The sequence below is a fragment of the Vicugna pacos genome, chromosome 4 (genome assembly GCF_048564905.1).
Source record: "Vicugna pacos chromosome 4, VicPac4, whole genome shotgun sequence".
Classification (NCBI taxonomy): Eukaryota; Metazoa; Chordata; class Mammalia; order Artiodactyla; family Camelidae; genus Vicugna; species Vicugna pacos.
Window position 1 is genome coordinate 60245821 of NC_132990.1, and position 21644 is coordinate 60267464.

At 33.7% G+C, this 21644-nt stretch overlaps 1 protein-coding gene across 5 annotated transcripts in view; it reads right to left on the reverse strand.

Annotated features, from left to right (window-relative positions):
* The window catches only part of SHOC1 (shortage in chiasmata 1), a 61273-nt gene that overhangs the window by 10670 nt on the left and 28959 nt on the right, over positions 1–21644 (reverse strand). For all 5 annotated transcript variants that reach the window (XM_072959912.1, XM_072959911.1, XM_072959909.1 and 2 more), the window contains 9 exons: positions 20566–20742; positions 18477–18581; positions 15273–15451; positions 9981–10053; positions 7532–7601; positions 5936–6114; positions 4166–4283; positions 3023–3134; positions 1622–1743 (listed from right to left, as the gene is read on the reverse strand). In XM_072959912.1, coding sequence (XP_072816013.1) covers positions 1622–1743; positions 3023–3134; positions 4166–4283; positions 5936–6114; positions 7532–7601; positions 9981–10053; positions 15273–15451; positions 18477–18581; positions 20566–20742 — 1135 coding nt within the window. The remainder of the gene's footprint in view (positions 1–1621; positions 1744–3022; positions 3135–4165; positions 4284–5935; positions 6115–7531; positions 7602–9980; positions 10054–15272; positions 15452–18476; positions 18582–20565; positions 20743–21644) is intronic.

Consider the following 21644-nt stretch of genomic DNA (forward strand, 5'->3'; position numbering starts at 1 on the left):
ATTGAAAGGTTACAACTGACTGTCTGTTTGTATGCACGGGTGGGTGGTACTGAGGAAAGGTCAAATGAAAAAGTAATATTTGAGGATAGGTCCTGAGAAATAGGCACAATTTCACCAAACGAAATAGTTGGAGGAAGCAGAGAATATCGTAGGAAGAGAGAGCTGTATGAGCAAAAGTGGAAGGAGGAAAGCGAGGAGCATGTTTGCAAGCCAAGGAGCAGTTCTTTTGGTTGAAATGGAAAGCAGTGAAAATTAAACCTGAAAACACAGGTTGGGATTATATTTTAAAGACTTGTTAGGGTGAGTAGTCTGTATGTATTCAGTAAATAATGGGAAAGTCAGTGAAGGTGTTTTCTCAGTGTTCATCGGGTTTTAGGAATATTAATTGAGTGTATGACAGATTATGGAGAATAACACTGAGAGCCATCTGGAGGTGGGGAAACCATTGATAGTTTGTTGTAATAGTCCACAGAAAATAATAAGAATCTGAACTAAGATGTTGGTAATACAAATGGAGGGAGGGGACAGATCAAAGAGAAAGTCCAGTGGTTGAATCTGTAGGATTTGTTTTCTAGCCTTGGTGACTAAACGCAAGGCAATGGTCATATATAGCTAGAGGGCAGAGAAAAGGAGACACGGTTTTGGAGGAAATAGAGAATATAATGAATTCATACTCTGTTAAGTTTGAGAGCCTGTGGAATATCAGGCTGGAAATATTAAAAAGAAAATTAGAGATACCTGTCAGGAATTTCAAAGAGAGACTTCAGCTATAGATATACTAAATTATAGGCAAAGATGATGACTGAAGCTATGAGAGTGGATAAGATTTCCTATGGACAGAATAGAAGAAAGAAAAGAATTCAGATCTATTTGGAGACTGGGACAAGGAAGAAGAGGTAAAGACAGAGAAGGCGTAGTTAGAGAGGTAGAAGATTCAAAACACTGAAGTGCCGTGGAAATGAAGAGTTTCAAGACAGAAAGCACTGAGAACAGTCTTAAATACTTCAGAGCAGTGAAAGATAACATTATTTTTGGAGATGATCACAAGAAAGTCACAAATAAGTGTGGCCTTTGAAAGAAAGATCAGTACAGACGTAGGGAGAGAAGTCAGATTGTAAAGAATAAAAGGAGAACGTAGAAGCAATAGGTTCATAAAATTTAGAGATGAGGGAAAGCAGAGACATATAATGATAACTTGAGCCAGTGTCTTGGCATGGATGTTTTGGTTAATTTTTCAGTTAAGCACATCAATGAAATAAGGTAGAGTAAGATGCTATTTAGTTGGTATATTTAATAAGATTTTAGAGAGGAGTGCTTTAAGAGTATCTTTTAACAGACGAGTCCAGAATTTAAAATTAATGAAAAGTCAAACACTTAAAGCAGCAATTCTTACTGAGGTAGTGGAGAAGCAAATGATTTGAACTACATTTCTGGGGGAAATATACCATCTCTGAAAGTCTGATTTGTTTTCCTATGGGCATGCCTCTACATTGAGAATCTCTTACTTAAAGCAAACTAGACGAGCAAGAGGAAAATTTGCACAGCTAGTTTTATTCAAAGAAAAAGACTGAATAACTTAATAAATATAAATGTGACTTTGGATGAAGAAATGTTTACTTACTCTGAGTTCAATGGTTTTTTGGCGTAAAAGATCATCCAACAATAGCTGTACTGGAATGATAATGCCATCAGTCTCATAATGATATTGTCTGATGCCTTCTCACAATTTAATTCTTCTAGGTCCTGTCAGAAAATAAAATAAAAAGATTCACTAAGTTGACCAGTTGCTATGAAATTATTATTACCACATTTCCAGAATCTATGATATATAAGTTATAACTTGAGAAGAAGCATGGGAATGGATTCCCATTTTATGGAAAAATTAAAATCACACTGGAAGTAGTAGGTGAAAGGTTACAATAGATATAAAGCAGTAAATGATAGCTTCAGCAAGGAGGGTTCATGAATCGTCCAAAGTCCTAGATACGGAGAAAGCAGCCTACAGAGCGCCTCCTTGGGCAAAGTCCTTTGCAGGCAGGGATCTGGCTACTCATAAGGGCAAAACCCCATGGGATAATCTGCACTGAATGATTATTTAAGGAAGATGAAAAAGTAGCAGTTAATGGACTTCTAGGAATCTCTCTAATGATCTAGAAACCCCTTTTTCCTTTAACAAAATTTATTTTTGATAGAGTGAATAATTCAAGAAGTGTTTTAGTCTGACCGTAACTTATGTAACTATGGATTAAAACTGTTTTTCCAAACAACATTTTCCCCTAAAAAACTTTAGAAAAACCTTAAATATGCAAGACTCAATATCTGTTAAGAACCTTCCTAACGGAGCTTTTTATTTCTGTCATACAATTCTTATACTGTTACCATTTGCTCATCAAATCAGACTTGTACCTTACCATAACATGTGCCATTAATTTATACTCAATACCATCAACCCTGGCTTCCGCTCCTCACCTTCACCCTATTAAACCAACTGCTTTGTAATCTGTATTCCAGTCAAGCAAACATATCAGGGAGATTCAGTCAAGAATTTATACATCTTAAATTCTAAACTATATGGATTTTTAAGAGATTTTTCTGTCTCTTTTTAAAAACCAACTTACTTACAGGCAATCCCTGCTTATCTTAGAGGAAATCTCATATTAACAACTATGGATTAATATGTCACCCCCTTTTAAGAAACAGAGTGGCTAAAATTTGAGTTTTAAAGTTTTCAACTACAAGTATTATATAAACATAGTTAAAAATAGGTCAATACATAATATTAAAGATTCTATATTTCCTTTAACTTCTTAAAGTATGTTAAAAATTATAAGGCATCAAAGAAGCTTGATAACAGTCATTTTCTACAGTGATGATTTTAGCACTTATGGCCCATTTGTAAAGTTTTGGAAGAAATCATGAATAGATGTTAGTTAAGCTCTCTGTAGTAAAGCTAATAATAAATTACATGGCTACATACATATTTTTACATATTTGATTTCAATTTTTTACTATGTAGTTTTACCTGCAAAATTATGGTTGTGTGCTCATCAACTGTCACTACCACGTAATGCTCTGTACCTCCAAAGAGTTTCAATGACTCACTGCAGGATCTCTCCACTAGTGTAATATTATAGCTGTAAAATACAATGTTTGGGGGTGAGACAGATGGCTAAGAAAAATTCTCTAAGAAAAGTTGTATTGTCCTCCTGTATATTAAGTTATTTGAACTATTGTGCAAATTTCATACATCAATTTATTCTACTTTATAGATTTGAGAAATAAAATTATGAATTATTCAATATGATAAATTGAGATATGCATTGCCTTAGGTATTTTGGTAAATATTACTGTACATAATACTATTACAAATATCTCTACAATTTGTTCTAGCTCCTTGAGTAATAATTCATGAACTTAAAACATTGTGTTATGAGACTAAAACATTCTACATTTATCAGAACTTTCTTTTCTTTCTCCTTAAAAGTGGCCTAGATTTTAACTATCTTTTATAAGCTCATAGTTTTCTGTGAATGCCCCACAGCCTTAAGATATAAAAACAGAACCAGGGAAAACAGATCTGCATTTTAACCAAGATCACAGCATAATTATCCTTCCTTGATATATAGCCCAAGGTCTAACATTCTCATGACAACTTATGTGCTATGATAAAGTGTTTTGTATCATTTAAAAATGCTCACTGTTGATATGACCTTAGAACTAAAGGTCTAAAACCTTAATAATTCATTTAGAACTTCATAATCTTGTTTCCTAGGCAGTATTTAAAGTCCTCGAAATAAGAATACTCATTGTCAGCAATAACAACGACACAAAGATATGACCATATAATTCACACAAAAATCCCCGCATAAAATGTTCATATTTGCTGGTAACAAAAGAAATGCAATTAAATTATAAATTGAAACAATAATGAAATATTTTTTCTCCACAAAATTGATATAAACCCCAAAAAGACAATATTCAATAACTATGATGGTTTACTATAAGGAAAGAAGTATAAATTGACATAAATCCTGTTGAAAAATATTCATATGTGGTATAATTCCAGGCTTCAGTCAGAAAGAAATGGTGCCACATTTACAGCATAATACTTAGTCAATTGAGATATATATATACCTTTGCTAAGGTTATGAAATCAGTAACTTACTTGGATTCCAGCAACTGAAGTATTTCTGGAGTATTAAGAAGTCCTTCAGATGCGAAAAATACATATGGAATTTGAATTTCCAAAAGAAAACCACCAAAACTATCCAGCAAGGTGCTTCCTAAATAAGAAAAGAATTATAAATATTTCTTTTTCTCATCCTTCAGTTCTTTCCCTTTTTTATTGAACGTGAGAATAACAGATGTATGTTCAAGGAGTAACATAAAAAAAATTCATGGTAAGAAAATGAATTCAGAATAAAGTCTGAAGAATAAAATAAAAACCATATTTATCCAACTACCTAGAAATAAAAGATTTAACAGAATGTAGTAACACTACTATACACTAAAAGCAGAGTTTAGTGCATACCTCCAGACTTTTTCCTATATATTTGCTAATCTATACTCACACATGTACATGCACTTGAAAAAATAAGGAAAAGAAAATAACCGGATCCTACTCTACCTGAATGTTAACATCTGCTTTATTCACTTAGTATATACTGGACAGTTGCTGCGTAAATATATATACTGATTTACATCAAAATTTTAAATTATGCACAGTAATACATAGGGAATGCTACAGATCAATAGGAAAAGAACACATACTTAAATAGGTAAGTGGACAAAGGACAGAAACAGGCAATTTATGAAAGAATGGCTATACAAATTCAATTCACATATGAAATGATATGGACAATCAAAGACATGCAAATTAACACAACTATAAAATATTTTCTGCCTCTAATTCTCTCAAATATTCAGAAGATTAATAACACCTACTCATAGTAAAAATTTGAAGGGAAGGATACTCTCACACTTTCTGCATAAATATAAATTGGGATAGCATTTCTGGAAAGATATTTGGCAATATATGAATGTGTGCATACCTTCGACCCAGCAATTCATTTTACTTTGGAATTTTTTCTTCTTAGAACAAGTACATAAAGATACATAAGATACATAAAGTTCTATAAATCTTGTGGTACAATAGTGGAAAACTGAAGCATTGTAAATGCCTTAAATCAGAAATTGGTTGAATAAATTAAGTTCAAAGAGTAATGCTTAACTTTTATCCTTTCTTGGGCCATGTTTTAATTATTTAATCAATTTAACATTTAATTCTATATATCAAAGATTCCAAAGTAATAATTATGGTGACTATTTTTAGAACTGAGTTGGAATGTCTCAGAATTCAAACTTCCCACTCATACTTGAGGTGGTTAGAAAGTAACTTAAGGGCAAGTTTTGAAAGAGAGATGCACTGGGACTAAAAATGTACAAGCTTTTAAATTGAATAGATTTGAGAATTCACAACCTTATTCATATGAAGCCTTACTGAGAAATACAAAGAAACCAAAGGCTACATGCAAAGTGGTTTTAGACTCTTTTTTAAGCACTTGTGCATAATTTTTGTTGCATATTAAAAGTTTTCTGTATCAGTCAACATACTTTTCCCTAAAATTCAATTAAAAATTCTCTTGCATAAAAGTATCAGATTAAGATTAGACATAATAAAATTGTGCTATTATAAGTAAAATTCAGAAGTAAAAGGGATGAAGACAAATTAAATCAGTAAAGCCTACTTTACAAACGAGGACTGTGAGGTAAGAGACAGTTAAAGGCCTTGCTTAAGGTCACAGAGATGGTGGTAAAGTTAGAGCTTGAATTCAAGTCTTCTATTTTATGGCTTGTTCTTTCCCTAGATCAGAAACAGGAAGCAAAATTTTCATGCTCGTAGGAAAAAAAAAACAATTTTAGTTTATATCCTTACTCTTTAAAACTGTGTCTGGAAGAATCACTTTAAAGGCCATGTAAGGAATATTCAGTTTTTCACAGTGTTCAGTCCAATAGGAGTTTTCTACAAAATTATATTCCACCACAAATGAGAAATAACTCCAGGGGAAATCCGCTCCAATATATTGATTGTGCACAACTACACAGAAACTTGTACTAAAGACAAAAGAAAGCCAAGAAAATAGAATTAGACTTGTGTTACTATACACTTGGAATGCTAAAAGATGACTATTTTGGCTATTTTATTCTTCTCTAATCTGTGCCTACTTATCTTGGAAAGATACTGGCGTATTTTCTGTCTACTTGTTCTCCAGTTGTGCTAATTAATCTCTTTTTACATTTCTTTCTGATGGTCATACTTTTTTTTTTTAAACCAGGATATAAAAAAACTGTGGACTATTTCACATCTTCAAATGCAAGGGTCTGTTCCTGTTTTGTACACGAGTTCATTAGTGTCCTCTTTTTTTCTTTTTTTTAGATTCCACATACTAGTGATATCATATAGTATTTTTCTTTCTCTTTCTGGCTTACTGGGGGAAAGGAGCTGGGAAGGGATAAATTTGGGAGTTTGAGATTTGCAAATGTTAGCCACTGTATATAAAAATAGATTTTAAAAACCAAATTTCTTCTGTATAGCACAGGGAACTGTATTCAATATCTTGTAATAACATTTAATGAAAAAGAATATGAAAATAAATATATGTATATATATGCATGACTGGGACATTGTGCTGTACACCAGAAATTGACACATTGTAACTGACTGTACTTAAGTAAAAAAAAAAATGCAAGAGGCCCTATTTTTATAATCTGAGTCTTATCAGTAACGCATAAATCACTATGAGGAATCAATCTCATTTTCTCATAAATGTGAGGTTTTTATATTTGAAACTCTATACAGTAGAATATTATCTGACAACTCTAGAATGGGTTTTTTTCCTTCAGTGGGCTTCATAATTGATTTGACAACAACAAAAAGATGGGTATTTAAATATCATATTTATCTTTCCTACCTTCAAATTTCAGATAACATAGCATTACTATAATTAAAATTCTCTACTTCTGCTTCCTATTTAGAAATAAACAATGTCTACATAAAATAAGGTAAAATAAAAACATTTTTAGACCAGTCAACATTAAATTTATTATTAGCAGGCTCTCACTGAAAGAATTTCTAAAGGATGTATTACAAAAGAAGGAGAACTCAAAAAGAAGGAAGAGAATATAAGAAATAATGCTGGAAAAAAAAAAAAGAAAGAATGCTGAGCAGAAAACTTGGTAAAAACAAGGTAAGTCTAAAAAGGTACTTTTTGTACTAACACTAACAATAATAATGATAATTTTAAAACAAGATCGAACTAAAATTCTGGGCAATAACAATACATAATACACAAGGCAATAACTTATTTAAAATGTTCTACGTAAAGCATTTTCTCAGGAAGAGGGTAGAGACATTGATTAATTTCAGATTTTATTAAATCTTTTTTAAGAGTTAAGTTCTAGGAGAAATTGTGCTTTTCCTGTGGAACTGGTATGTCTACTCCCCAGAGATGAACAAATAAATAGATTTTACCCATTTAAAACACCTTCTGATTCCAGAAAATCTTTTCTTTTGTTTGAATGCAAGACAGTGAGTGTCAAACCTGTTGGAAAAAAAGTAATACAAAAAAGTTTTTTTCAGTATTTTGTTCATGTATATTTTTAAGTGTGTCATGTATTTCACTGCCACAAAAATGAATTAAAGATCTGTGAACAAGGGAACTGCTTAAAATACAATTTGTTAGATTATTTTTCTACGTCTAGAGTATTAGAAAGTTTGAACCATGGGCACTATTGCTGGTTTGTGTGGATGTTGTGTGTTCATAAGCATGGAAATTCTTAATTGCTTATGTAGAATAATAAAATAGATCAAAAACTTAATTTTAAAGTCACCAAATTAAACACTTGCCAATTCTGTGCAATTCATTTGATTTTGCTAAAAATCATGACAGATTTTTATCTTTTTCTGTAGCCAAAAATTTAAGTACCTAACTAACCAGTAAGAGACTACATTTCAGTGTGGTAGGAATGTTTTTATTTTTCCTTTCCACTAGCTGTATAAGAAAAAGATTTATTGGACACCACCTGTTTTGTAGATTTATTCCTGCCTCTTAATTATGATTTAAATTACTTATGTTACTAATTTTTAAACAAGATATAATAAATTTCAAAAAATTCTGTACCCACACAAGCAGTTTATTTTTGGTAGATATAATTGATTTAAGAATAGCTAATTCTAGTTAAAATAACTTCTATACTCTATCAGTGTACTTCTGTCAACTGTAAAGTTCTCAAAGGTGTAATGTAATAATGACCAGAGTATACTGAGTAATTTCATGTTTACTTGATTTGAATGACAACAGTTTTGGAAGCAATTAGAAGGGAGTGAATACGATTTCTCTTTTATAATTTACAAGGTCATATTATTTAAAACCTAATTTCCTTAAGTGATTTGTACTAGCTATGATCCCAAAGCAGATTACTTGCTGAGCACATTACTAGGATCTTGTGAACACACGGAATGATGGGACCACATTGTTATTTTCTAACACTAGACAAAAAAAAAAAGGCCTAGCTCCTAGATACAGAGGATAGTTGCTGATTACAAAGAGAGTAAAAACATTTTTCAGTTTACAGAGTCAAAAATTGTGTCAGTAGACCCTGTTGAAATAAAATAGTGAGAGTACTACTGATATAATCCCGAATGCCTAGAGAAATGGGATGTTCAGCATGAAGCCTAGACAAGTTCGGAGAACATGATTTTTGTAGTGGTACAAATCTATTTTATTTTCTCCAGTAGTGCTCAGCAACTCAGGTGTAGGAAGAGAGAGATTAACTGTCTTAACTGATTCAGAGTTGAGGTTTAAATAGAGGGTACAACAGAAGGACATAACAGATTAAAGTGATGGTCACATCGCCAAGTCTGGAGGGAAAAATGAAATTAAAAAAGGAGTAGACAATTTATAGATCTCCAGAATGCTAAAGATCATGAAAGAGCTAGAGGTAGCGACAGACAGAACAATATATCAGAGTTTAAAGTTCAGAGGTAGGACAGTTCTGCATTATCACACAGTCGATGGCAAAGCCAGGGAGTGAATATCAGATTTGTCGTGAAGGCCAATGAAACTATAAGGTCAGGGTGTTGAATGACTCATTCACCTTAAAGACACCTAGGATAATGGCAGGACTAGGAGTAAAGAGAATACCATGAGCCAAGAGCAACTGTCCATGGGTGATGAGAAACGTTCAGGTGGTTACCAGAGGATGACACTGGAGTAGTAGAGAATGACATGACAGTATCATAGCCTCAAAGGACGGAGGAATAAAGTTTTGAAAAGAATCATGGAGAGCAAGAAATGGCCTTCTCATCCCTATGAGGTATATATACATAGAGAGAGAAAAGTATAAGCTCTATATGAAAGGGATACAGCTGAAGCATCACCATCTAGAAAAAGTTGGGTTTCACTTAAGAAGGTGAAGAAGGAGAAGAGTTTATATAAACAGGTTCCACTGCACAAGGTAGAAAGTTTTGGCAGAGGGATGGGAAACAGAGTTGAAGAATGACCCTGGAACAAGAGAGACCTAGGTTCAGATCCTCGTTCCCTCACTTATTATCTGTGATTTCGGCATGATACATAACTTTTACGAAGTTTAGTTTCTTCATTTGTAAAAATCTAGTTAATAAAACCTATTCATAGAGTTGTTTTAAGTAGTTAGTATTATTAGCAACAAGTAGACAATAAAAGGTGTCAATTGATAATAATAACAATAATGTATCTATAAGTACATTGTATTATATTAACATTGCAGACATATAGTCCAGATTGATTTAAAAACTGATTAGATCCCACTGAGTTATATACTTTTAAAGTATGATTTTATGGTATGTTAATCACATCCTAATTAAAAACTTGGTTAGATCAACACATTTTTATATGTTTAAGCATTTGTTATCAAATTAAGCACAATTTAGAGCTCCTTACCTTCTATTTTGCTAAGGATTTTCACGAGTGAATGTTTTTCACCATCTGAGTCCATTCTTATTATAATCAGCACCTGATCAAAAATAAGAATTTCATATATATGTATATCTGAATGTTTATTCTTTTTCATAGTCTTTTGCTACAATGACAAAACAACAAACTTCATTGGTTACATGAACTAATGACAGTAAGATGACAAAGCAAAAGATGTGTTGTAAAAGAGGCTAGTGCTTAAACATAAAGGAATAAATTCTGATAAGGTCAAAAATCAATGAGGAAAATATTTTGGGGTCGAGCATTCTTAGCATTCCTCAAGTATTCCCATACAGGTGACTCTATACATAAGCTGTCTCTGCCTGTGTTGTTAGTGTTAAATTTGGCCCAGACAGGTTTGAATTTGTTAGGGAAAACCAGTGATTTGTTGCTATTCTCACTTACCATTATATTTGGTGGGGGGGCTATTGGGGTGGGGACAACAAATCAACCATTGATTGTTTCTGTATCTTGCTTGTTGTAAATAATGCTGCAGTGAATATAGGGGTGCATATATCTTTTTAAATTAGTGTTTTTGTATTCTTTGGTTAAATACCCAGCAGTGGGATAGCTGGATCATATGGTAATTCTGTTCTTAATGTTTTTGAAAAATCTCTATACTGTTTTCCAAATACACACCAATTTCATTCCCACCAACAGTGTATGATTCCCTTTTCTCCACATCCTCACCATATTTATCATTTCTTGCCTTTTTGAAAATAGCCATTCTAAAAGGTGAGATGTGATATCTCATTGTGGTTTGGATTTGCATTTCCCTAACAATTAGTGGTGCTGAACATCTTTTCATGCGCTTGTTAGTCATCTGTATGACTTCTTTGGAAAAATGTCTGTTCAGCTCCTCTGTCCATTTTTTAATAGGGTTTGTGTTTTTTGTTGTTGTTGTTGTTGAGTTGTATGAGTTCTTTATATATTTTGGATATTAACCCCTTACTGGATACATGATTTGCAAATATCTTCCCCCATCTAGTAGGTTGTCTTTTCATTTTGATGATAGTTTTCTTTGCTGTGCAGAAGCTTTTTAGTTTGATGTAGTTCTATTTGTTTATTTTTGCTTGAGGTGACATATCTAGAAAAATATTGCTAAGATTGATGTCAAAGAGTGTATTGTCTATTTTCTTCTAGTAGTTTTATAGTCTTAGGGCTTATATTTAAGTCTTTAATTAATTTTGAGTTGATTTTTGGGTATGGTGTGAGATAGTGGTCTACTTTATTTATTTATTTATTTATTTATTTGCATGTGGCTGTCCAGTTTTCCCAACACCATTTATTGAAGACACTATTCTTTCTCCAATGTATATTCTTTGTTCCTTTGTTATAAATTAATTGTCCATATATATGTGGGTTTATTTCTGGGCTCTCAATTCTGTTCCATTGATCTTTGTATCTGTTTTTCTGCCAATACGATCCTGTTTTGATTATTGTGGTTTTGTAATATAGTTTGAAATCAGGGCATGTGGTACTTCCAGGTTTGTTTGTTTTTTTTCCTCAGGATTGCTTTGACTGTCTAGGGTTTTTTTATGGTTCCATATAAATTTTAGAATTTTTTATTCTATTTCTGTTAAAAATATTGTTGGGATTTTGATAGGGATTGCACTGAATGAATACATTATTTTAGGTAATATGGATATTTTAACAGTATTAATTCTTCCAATCCTTGAGTGTGGACTATCTTTTCATTTATTTGTGTCTTCTTCAATTTCTTTCAACAATGTGTTATAGTTTTCAGTGTACAGGTCTTTCCCTTCCTTGGTTAAATTTATTTCTAGGTATTTTGTCTTTTTCTTGTGATTGCAAATGGGTTTGTTTTCTTAATTTCTCTTTCTGTTAGCTCCCTGTTAGCATATAGAAACATAGCAGATTTTTGGATGTTAATTTTGTACCCTACAACTTTACCGTATTTATTATTTCTGATTGATTTTTGGTGGAGCTTTTAGGGTTTTCTATATGTAAAGTCATGTAGAAATCTGAAAACAGCTACAGTTTTACTTCTTCCTTTACAACTTGGATGCATTTTATTTCTTTTTCTTGCCTAATTGCTCTGGCTAGAACTTCCAATACTATGTTGAATAAGAGTGGCAAGAGCGGGCATCCTTGTCTTTCCTGATTTTAGAGAAACAGATTTCAGCTTTTCACCACTGAATATAATGTAAGCTGTGAGTTGGTCATATATGGCCTTTATCATGTTGAAGTACATTCCTTCTATACCCATTTTATTGAGTTTTTTAAAATTATAAATGTGTGTTGAATCTTGTCAAATGCTTTTTCTGCATCTATTGAGATGATTTTATATATATATATATATATATATATATATATATATATATATATATATATATATTCTTTCATTTTGCTTACTTGGTGTATCACATTGATTTGGGAATGTTGAAGCATCCTTGTATCCCTGGAATAAATCCTACTTGATAATGTTGTATGATCCTTTTAATGTATTGTTATATTTGGTTTGCTAACATTTTGTTGAGAATTTTTGCATCTATGTTCATCAGAGATATTGACCTGTAATATATATCTTTTTGTATCATCTTTGTCTGGTTTTGGTATCAGGGTACTGTTGGCTTTGTAAAAGGATTAGGAAGTTTTCCCTCCTCTTCAATCTTTTGGAAGAGTTTGAGAAGGATAGGTATTAATTCTTCTTTGAATGTTCGGTAGAATTCATCTGTGAAACCATCTGGTACTGGATTTTGTCTTTTGGGAGGCTTTTGATTAGTGTTTCAATCTCTTTACTAGAGATTGGTCTATTCAGATTTCCTATTTCTTCATGTTTCAGCATTGGATGAATGTATGACTCTAAGAATTTTTTCATTTCTTCAATTTGTTGGTGAATAGCTGTTCATAATATTCTCTTATAATCTTTGTATTTTTGTGATAGCCATTGTTATTTTTCCTCTCTTTTCTGATTTTATTTATCAGAGCCTTCTTTTTTTGCTTAGAGTAAGTCGAACTAAAGGTTTGTCATTTTTGTTTATTTTTTCAAAGAACCAGTTCTTACTTTCATTGATCTTTTCTTTTTGTCTCTATTTCATTTATTTCTGCTCTGATCATTATTACTTCCTTCCTTCTACTGACCTTGGGCTTAATTTTTTCTTCTTTTTTCTGTTTCTTTAGGTGTAAGATTAGATTGTTTATTCTAGAGATTCTTCTTGTTCCTTGAGATAGGCCTGTATTGTACAAACTTCCCTCTTAGTACTGCTTTTGCTGCATCCCATAGATTTTGGTATATCATATTTTCATTTATCTTCAGGTATTTTTAATTTCTCCTTTGATATCTTCATTGACTCAGTAGTTGTTCAGTAGCATGTTGTTCAGTCTTCACCATATTTGTGATGTGTTTTTCAGCTTTTTTTCTTGTAGTTGATTTTGTCTCATAGCACTGTGATCCAAAAAGATACTTGATATGATTTGCATCTTCTTAAATTTACTGAGACTTGTTCTGTGCCCCAGCATATGGTTTACCCCTGAGAAAGTTCCTTGTGCGCTTGAAAAGAATGTGTTTTTTTGCTGCATTTGGGTGGAATGTTCTGTGCCAATCTATCAAATACATCCGGTCTAATATTTCACTTAAGGCCACTGTTTCCACGTTGACTTTTTGCAAAATTCCATGACTTTAAGTTTGGTTTCTGGTAAGTTGTCATTTTGTTTTTGTGATACAGGGTTACTGTGCTCCTTCATGGTACTTGGTAGGTTGTTCCTCAGCTGGCATATTTGAAGTAGTGAACACCTTTTTTCTTCAGGGAAAGACTTTAAAAACACTTGATTCTAATGATTCAACAGGTTAGAGATTAGAGGCCTTTCTTTTGCGTTCCAGTGGGTGGCACTATAGCACAAGTTTTTGGTTTCTTTTACCTGAGCTGCCTCCGGTTATATTTAAGAATTGGCACTTTTCCGCCCTCTACTGTCAGAGCTGTCACTCAGTGCCCTTTTTATTGCTACTTGTGCCTCTGGGGTCATTAGTCCCTTGCTGCTGCTGGTGACACTGGTGTCGTCGAGAGGGGTGCCAGGACGGTGGTCTCGTCTGGGATCCCCTGAGTCACAGGCTCTGCCACTGCAAGAGAGTGGGGGGCAGAAAGGCGGGAAGGGTCACGTGGGTTTCTGCCTTGTCCTGTGCTGTCCGGTTGCTGGGCTCCAATGCTGTGGGTGGAGGGCGGGGGCCCAGAGTTGCAGGTGCTTCTGCAGCTGGAGGGACAGGGTCACAGGCCTCGCTGCTGTAGGCTTCGCTGCCACTGCTGTCCAGATATTTGTGGCTGCAGGCCCCACTGTGGGTGGGAGGCTGGAGTCATGTGCACTGCCACCCTTGCTGCTACTGGGTTCTCTAGGGCTGTGGGTTCACCTGCCAAGGCCCAGGGGCCAGAGTTGCAGGCACTGCCTATGCTGATCCCCCAGTTCCACTCCTCTATGTGTTCCATTCCACCCATTTTTAGATGTACAGATATGTGGAATTCCCCCATGTCCTGGTATGTTAGGTAGAGGCATCTTTGTTGAGTTGTGAATATTTTACTGGTTGTAGATTGAAGGCGAGAGACAAAGAGAGTATCTCATGCTTCCATAATGCTGACATCACTCCCCAATTTTAAATTTCTTACTGATTGTTTTAATTTATTTTAGTAAATAAACTTAAGCAAGTTATCCAAGTAACCATAGAGTTGGAGATAAAAATATAGGAGGGCCAGGGAGGAAAATGAAGCTAAAGGCCAAATTTGTTTCCAGATTTAGTTTAAGGCATTTAAGATCTGTTCCTGCTTGAAAAGATTTTTTAAAGTATTTTCTTTTAAATCTTTACTTATGCAAAATTCATTCAATATTTGGGATAAGGTGGGCAAAATTTTCCAATATAATCCGAGGAACAAACAAAGTGCTTTTTTAATGAATTATATAAGGTGACATTCTGGCTCAATATCTAAAAATTAATTGTTGTCTTTCTATCGTTGTGTTTATGTTCATAAACTTACAAGTAGAAGACAACATTTTTGAGATTTGAAGGAATAATCCATAGAAAACTGTGTACAATAAAAATGGAAGAATTTTAAAACTCAAGACATATGAATAATGATGCAAATGACCCTCTCTCTGGGTCTGATTCTGTTCTGTTACTTAAGGAGAAAACTGTCAAGGGACCAAATAGTATGTACTATTTCATAATTTCAAAGTTAAATGCAAAAATGTACCTTACATCCAATTCTTACATAAGCTAATTACTATTATCTGCTTTATTTCAGTACTTACCTTAATTTGCTGTTCACTTTGCATCCAATTTAGTATCTGAGATTTCAATTCTTGTATCTTGTAGTTGGTTTCCGGCTTTTTTTCCCGAATAAACTGTACAATCTCTAGTTGTCTCCAAACGTCATCCAAACAGGAGCCTAAAATGCTTTTGTAGATATCTTTTGCATTGGACAAATATCCTGTTAAAAACAAAAGTGGGTGGGGGGAAGCACATCTTTTTGTTCTTTTAGAAATTCCACAGTAAAAACCTAAAAGGAAATGAGTCATTGCAGAGACAATTCAGTTTTCCTTTACTACTTTTCTGATTTTGATCAAAGATGTCAATGAAAGAAAACTTTAAATTATGTGAAGCTGAGAAATATGTACCAAATGTCTCTTTTTAAGCTATGTAATATCAACATAACTCGATATGCTCTACATATTCTCTGAACAATTCCCATCCTTTCCTGCCTTCTGGCTTGTTAAGTGCTATTGCCTTCTTCCTAAACCCCAGAATCTATACTTACACGCAAGTTCTGTGTTAATGCATTTCACTGCAATTTTCTTGCTATTCCATCAATACAGCTTTTGTGCTAGATTTCTGCTTATTTACATACATGACTTAACAACCTAACTAGTCTATAAGTTCTCAGGCTTTAATCCGTGATATTTATGCACAATTAATTTATGTAGCTGCTAAAACAGCAGTGCCTAAATGCAGACTCACTAAGAGCAATTTTTAAACACAAAATCCTGAGACTTATCCTTGAAGGTTCAGATTCGGTAAATCTAGATTGAGTCCCAAGGATTCCTATGTCTAAAAACTCCCAGTGATTCTACTGCACAGTGAATTTTGTGAATGACTGAAGTAGAGCACCTGGCATAGTAACTTATTTAGATCGGATATTCAATGAATATTTGAGCAATGAATAAATACAATAATAAATCAAAACTTTAATGCTCATGTTTGTATTTTTATATTATGTGCATATTAATTCTAATTTTATATTAATACAGCTAGAATGATGGGCAATTTAGAGACTGACTTATGTTCTTTCTGCCTCCTCATCTCCAAACGTCCCACTGACTCTCCTTACTCATTAGACTTAACCTTCTGAAAGGCAAACCTAACACAGTAGCTTCCCTGTTTCAGTGGCTCCCTATCGTTTACAGAATAGTGACTGAACTCTTTTGTGTAGCTTAAAAAGCTTTTCATGATTTGGCTCTTTCTTACTTCTTTAGGTTTGGCTCTCACTGCTTTCCATCTTGTACTCTTCAATTCAGCCACATGGAACTGTTTGCAACATACTCACTGAGTCACTCTTCTGGGCTCTTAATTCTGCCTACAATACCCTTTTATACTTCAATTTACCTGGCAAACTCCTAATTATTTAAAAAAAATTATTCAGCTTGAATGGGTAACAGTCACCATCTTTTGTGCCATTACAACACATCTCTACTCTAGTACCTATTACAGAATACTGAATTTATTTCTGGGTTAAAGCCCAGAAATGAAATTCTATACCTTTAACCTTGAAACTCATTGCCTTGCTAGCTTGGGAGAGGAAGCAAACTGGAAGCTGGGAGAAAATACAGAATTCTGGGTCCAGGGTAGGCAGCTAGACCCCCATGGATCTTTCTTCCTCTGCCACTATTTTCAGAGAAAGAAAGGAGGACAACCTACCGTACTTTTTGATTTTGAGATGTTTAGAGGAGTGAGAAAGCCTTCTACTAAAAATGTCCAAGGCAACAAGGTAATTCATTATGGCTTGGTACCTATGGTTTAAAAAGTTAAGTTTTCCAACAAGGATTTTACTTTTATAGTATTCCTCAAAGTAGCCAAATAGTAATGCCAAAGTTTGATTTAGTAAATACATTTCTTTGAAGAATAAAAACAATTCAGTCCAAGTATGTAGCTCTCAATGGTCTCAATCCTAGAGTAAAATGTAGATTCATTTAAAGGTGAATATACTTCAAGCAATCCCCATAAATATTTGTCTAATTCAAGGTTTTGGTAAGTACTGAGCAGCAGTGAGTGTCACAACTGAACTCTCCTTGGGAGCCCAGATATTCTAGATTTTGATATTCTGCCTTACTGTTATGCTGTAACGGTCAGCCTAGCTGTTGGTAGGGCTGACAATTGTTTATGGAAGTCAAAAAGTATAATGAAGACAGGTGACTAAACAGAAGGACGTGTGACACTACACCATTACACTAGTTCCAGGTGCTGTAATCTAGGGCTATAGTCCCCAGTCCTTACTTGCCTGTGAATGGAGATAACACAATCTGATAGAGTGTCAATACCCAAATGTTTTAATTCGAGACGGAAAAAAAATCACCATGTTGGGATTTCTGAAGGTAGCTGTAACTTAGTTCCAATACCTGGCCAGATAATACTAATATAATACTTGGCAAAATATTATAACTCCAAGTGTTATAGAAGGAGTACAATTGTAACTCATCAAAACCTTGGATTAGAGGGAAATAATATTTGTCTGGGTTATAGATAAGAGAAAATTTCTGGGTCATTGATCAGAAAAAAATTATTTTCACTTTATATTTTAAATATGTTCTGGAAACTCTAAATTATAAAACATAATCCTATAAATATACCATTACTAAACGAGTCTAAATAATCCTGTAATAAGAAGCCTAAAGCAGTAATGTAGTAAGACAGATGTTTTAAAGATTTTAATAGTTTAGAAAATTTTCCAAAATCTTTAAAATTTTCAATATAATCAAAATACCCAACTAATTCACATCCTAATTTACATGCACAACTGAAAAAGAAATTGCAAAAGATCTTACTGCTAGTAATTTAGCTATATTTCATCTAGCAAAAATCCAAAGCCACAAATATTCAACGAGGACCTATATAGCAAAGTGTCACCTTACATTAAAAAGTAGTGCATGATAATAATTACACAATAAAACCTGCTTAAGGCAGATTAAGCAGACTCTGTAATTCAGGCCTAGGATAGAGGATTGTAAACCTATTTTTCTAGGTGATGATAGTTGCTACAGAAGATTTCTTTTAATGAATATAAGCAAAATAAAATATATATTCCATTATAATTATGTCAAAATGTATATAATGTTTCAGGTGGAAGACAGAGAAGCTATATGATTTCTTACAAGGTGCATCTTTTTCAGAAAAGTAAAAGTTATTTCAGATGAAAACTTTCAATAATAAGAAAAGAGGAAATAAAAAACTTTCCCACTAACCCAATGCTGTGTCCAAGCTACATGTTAAAAGGACATCTCTAACTGTTACCAAAAGGTGCAAGAGAGCAGCATACTTGAAGGTCATTTCTCTTTCATCATTTGTACCTAGGTAAGCAAAAACATATTTAAAAACATAAGGTATAAATTAGAATTTTAGAATATGTATCAGAATGCTTAACAATAATAGCTAACATTTATTATCAAGTGCTTACTATGTGCCAGGCTGTTTATAAGCTGGTTGTCTCATTGAATCTATAACAATAACCTTATCAGACAAGTTTATTATGATCTTCATTTTATGGATGAGAAAACAGTCTTAATGATGTTAAGAAACTGTCCAAGATCAATTTGTGAAGAAATGGTGGAGCTGTTATTCAAACCCAGACAGCTAACCTTAGAGTTCACACTCTTGTTGCTGTCAAAAAAATGTTCAATTATTTCTACTCTTGGTGAGGAAAAAAGTCAACGACTCCCAGCTATGAAACAAGAAGAAAATTAAACTCATAATTTGCCAACTGGTTAAGATAAAGGTGGAGGGTCATAACAAAGCAATAACTTGAAATGGAGGTGGACACGTGGGAATATTTGTCCAAAGATATGACTTAGACAAGACGGGTACTCACAGGGACAGGCCAGTTGTTTAAATAATACGTTCCATGTAGTTCCAGAGCTTACTGAAGATAATAGATTGGATTTTACTGCATGGGACCGAGAAGACAGGATTCTAGGCCCAATTTAACCTGAGAAGCTCCACTTTTCTCTGTTTGATATAGGGGATGCCATGAAATATTTATTTGAATAAACAGTTCCACTAAAAAGTTTGCAAACTATTGATTTAATCAATGAAGATCAAGGCAAATATGCAGTGGTCATTGGCAATCAAGCAGCAACAGGAGAACCAGTTAATGGGTAGAATATTGAGCCCCTGTGGAAGCAAGTCAGTTATGACCAGCAGAGAAACCAGAGCTGGTATCATTTTTCTTCTGTCTTTAGGAGAACATTTCTTTAACATTTCTTACAGAGAAGGACTGCAGCTAATGAATTCTTGCAGCTTTTGTATGCCTGAAAACATCTTTATTTCACCTTTGTCTTTGTAATATATTTTTGCTGAGTATAGAAAATTAGGTTGATGGTTTTTTTCTTTCAGTATTTTAAAGATGTTATTCCGCTGTCTTTTCACTTGCACTATTTCTGACAAGAAATCTGATGCCATCCTAGCCTTTGTTTCTCTTATGCAACATATCTTTTTTTCCTCTGGCTGCTCATACAATTTTCTCATTATTACTGATTCTGAGCAATTTGATTATCATATGCCTTGGAATAGCTCACTAATGCTTCCTGTGCTTAGGGTTCATGAGTTTCATGGATTTGTGAGTTTGTAATTTTCACTAAGTTTGGAAGGCTTTCAGTCATTGTTGTGCTTCATTGCCTGATGTCTAGGCCCTTAAAAATTAGTTTCATCTATTTTGTCTTTGTCTTTTTGTTTGGTGGTTGTTATTTCCGGAAGGAGGATAAATCCAATCCCTGTTACTCCAGGACTGACTTTAATTAATTTATTTTTGACACCTCCCCCTCCACTTACGGGAGGAAACTAAATGGTTTAAATGCTAACAGTAATAGGGTTTATTTGGTTTCTGCAATCTGTCAATTAATATATATCAACTGAGAACTTAATTGAGAAGCAATGCCAGATGATACAGGTTCCTCCCACTATCTGAAAACAGAGTGTTCCTATGAAACTCTTCATAAGCTGAAATGGAGTAAAGTGAAGAAGCAACTACCTTATTTTGTAAAAATGAAAATTCTCTTCAAGTCTTTCAGTTAGTGAAAACAGACACTAATGTAGGTCTTTCATGAAAGCAAAGTGGTGTAAAACAAGCATGAAAAGCAGGGGGTACCTGTACTGCTCATCTTCTCCTCCTTGCTTAGCTGATCCTCCAGCATGGGTTTGTGGGTGCCATATGCTGAATCATAGTTATGCCTCCATCCATGACTAATTTCTGCATCTTCCATGTTCAATTCTTAGTAATTTGATATAATAATCCATAAATTTATATCCTTTTAAACAATAACTTTTATTTGTACTCACCTTGGTGAATAGCATCATTTATTACTTTTTCTTGTTCTTTTAAGAGAAACCTTGTCTGGTCAAAAATGACAGTGGCAAAAGTCCAGTTAGCAGCAGGGAGAGTACAGAGGCATACAAGTTTTTTTAAGATAGGAGAAGCTGCTGCTTCTAGGAGACAGTATGCTTGGCACTGGCTATCTGCAAAAATAAAAGCAGTAGTGGCAGTGTTTTTATAAGGGTGGTCTGCTCTTTTTTTGACAAACCAGTTATACATGTTACTTCACGGAAAATGAACTCTATCCAAATTCTTTTCTGGGTTAAAAATCTTGAGATTGTACTAGGCTTATTTTAAGATATTTATTCTCAATAAACTAGTAAAAATAAAACAAAACAAGCATCTTTATAGCATCTTTATAATTATCTTATTTATTAAAAAGGATTTATTTAGTAACTAATTCTACAGGGCAAATATGAGGAGCCTTGTAAAGAGAATCACTTAATTTCCCCCTTTTCCCTCCACTATTAACTTACAACCTTAAGCTGATCATATTTATAACAATGACAAATTGTGTCTAGTTTTCACAAGAATATCAATAGGCAAAGATTGGCACTTTCATCTAAAGGTCATAAATAAAATTTAACCAAAAGAATGAAAAGATTTTCAAGAACTAGTGTCATACTTCCTTATTGATTTTAATAATGAGCATGATGGTCTTAAGCAGACTGTTCTTTAGGAGTCAAAGAATATTTTTCCTTACAGTAGAACAAATAGTTGTAATCCGTATAGGAATGAATACAAACTTATTTGCACCGCCCTGACAGTGGTTAAGAGAAGAGACAAAGCGACCATTAGCAGTTCATTTTTCCAGACTGGGCAGAAAAGTCTCAGTCTGAGGAGTTGCAGTTGGCTCTTCTCTGACGAATGCAGGGAAGCAGCAGTTTAAAGGGAGAAGAAATAACACTTAGAGGACGGGAGAAGGGCAATGGGGAGGGACAGAGGCGGTGAATAAGGCATTCCAGGTTTGGAAATAACTTGAAAATAGAACTGGAATGAAGAAACATCTGAAACAAGTGAAGAAATTACATGGTAAATAAGGTAT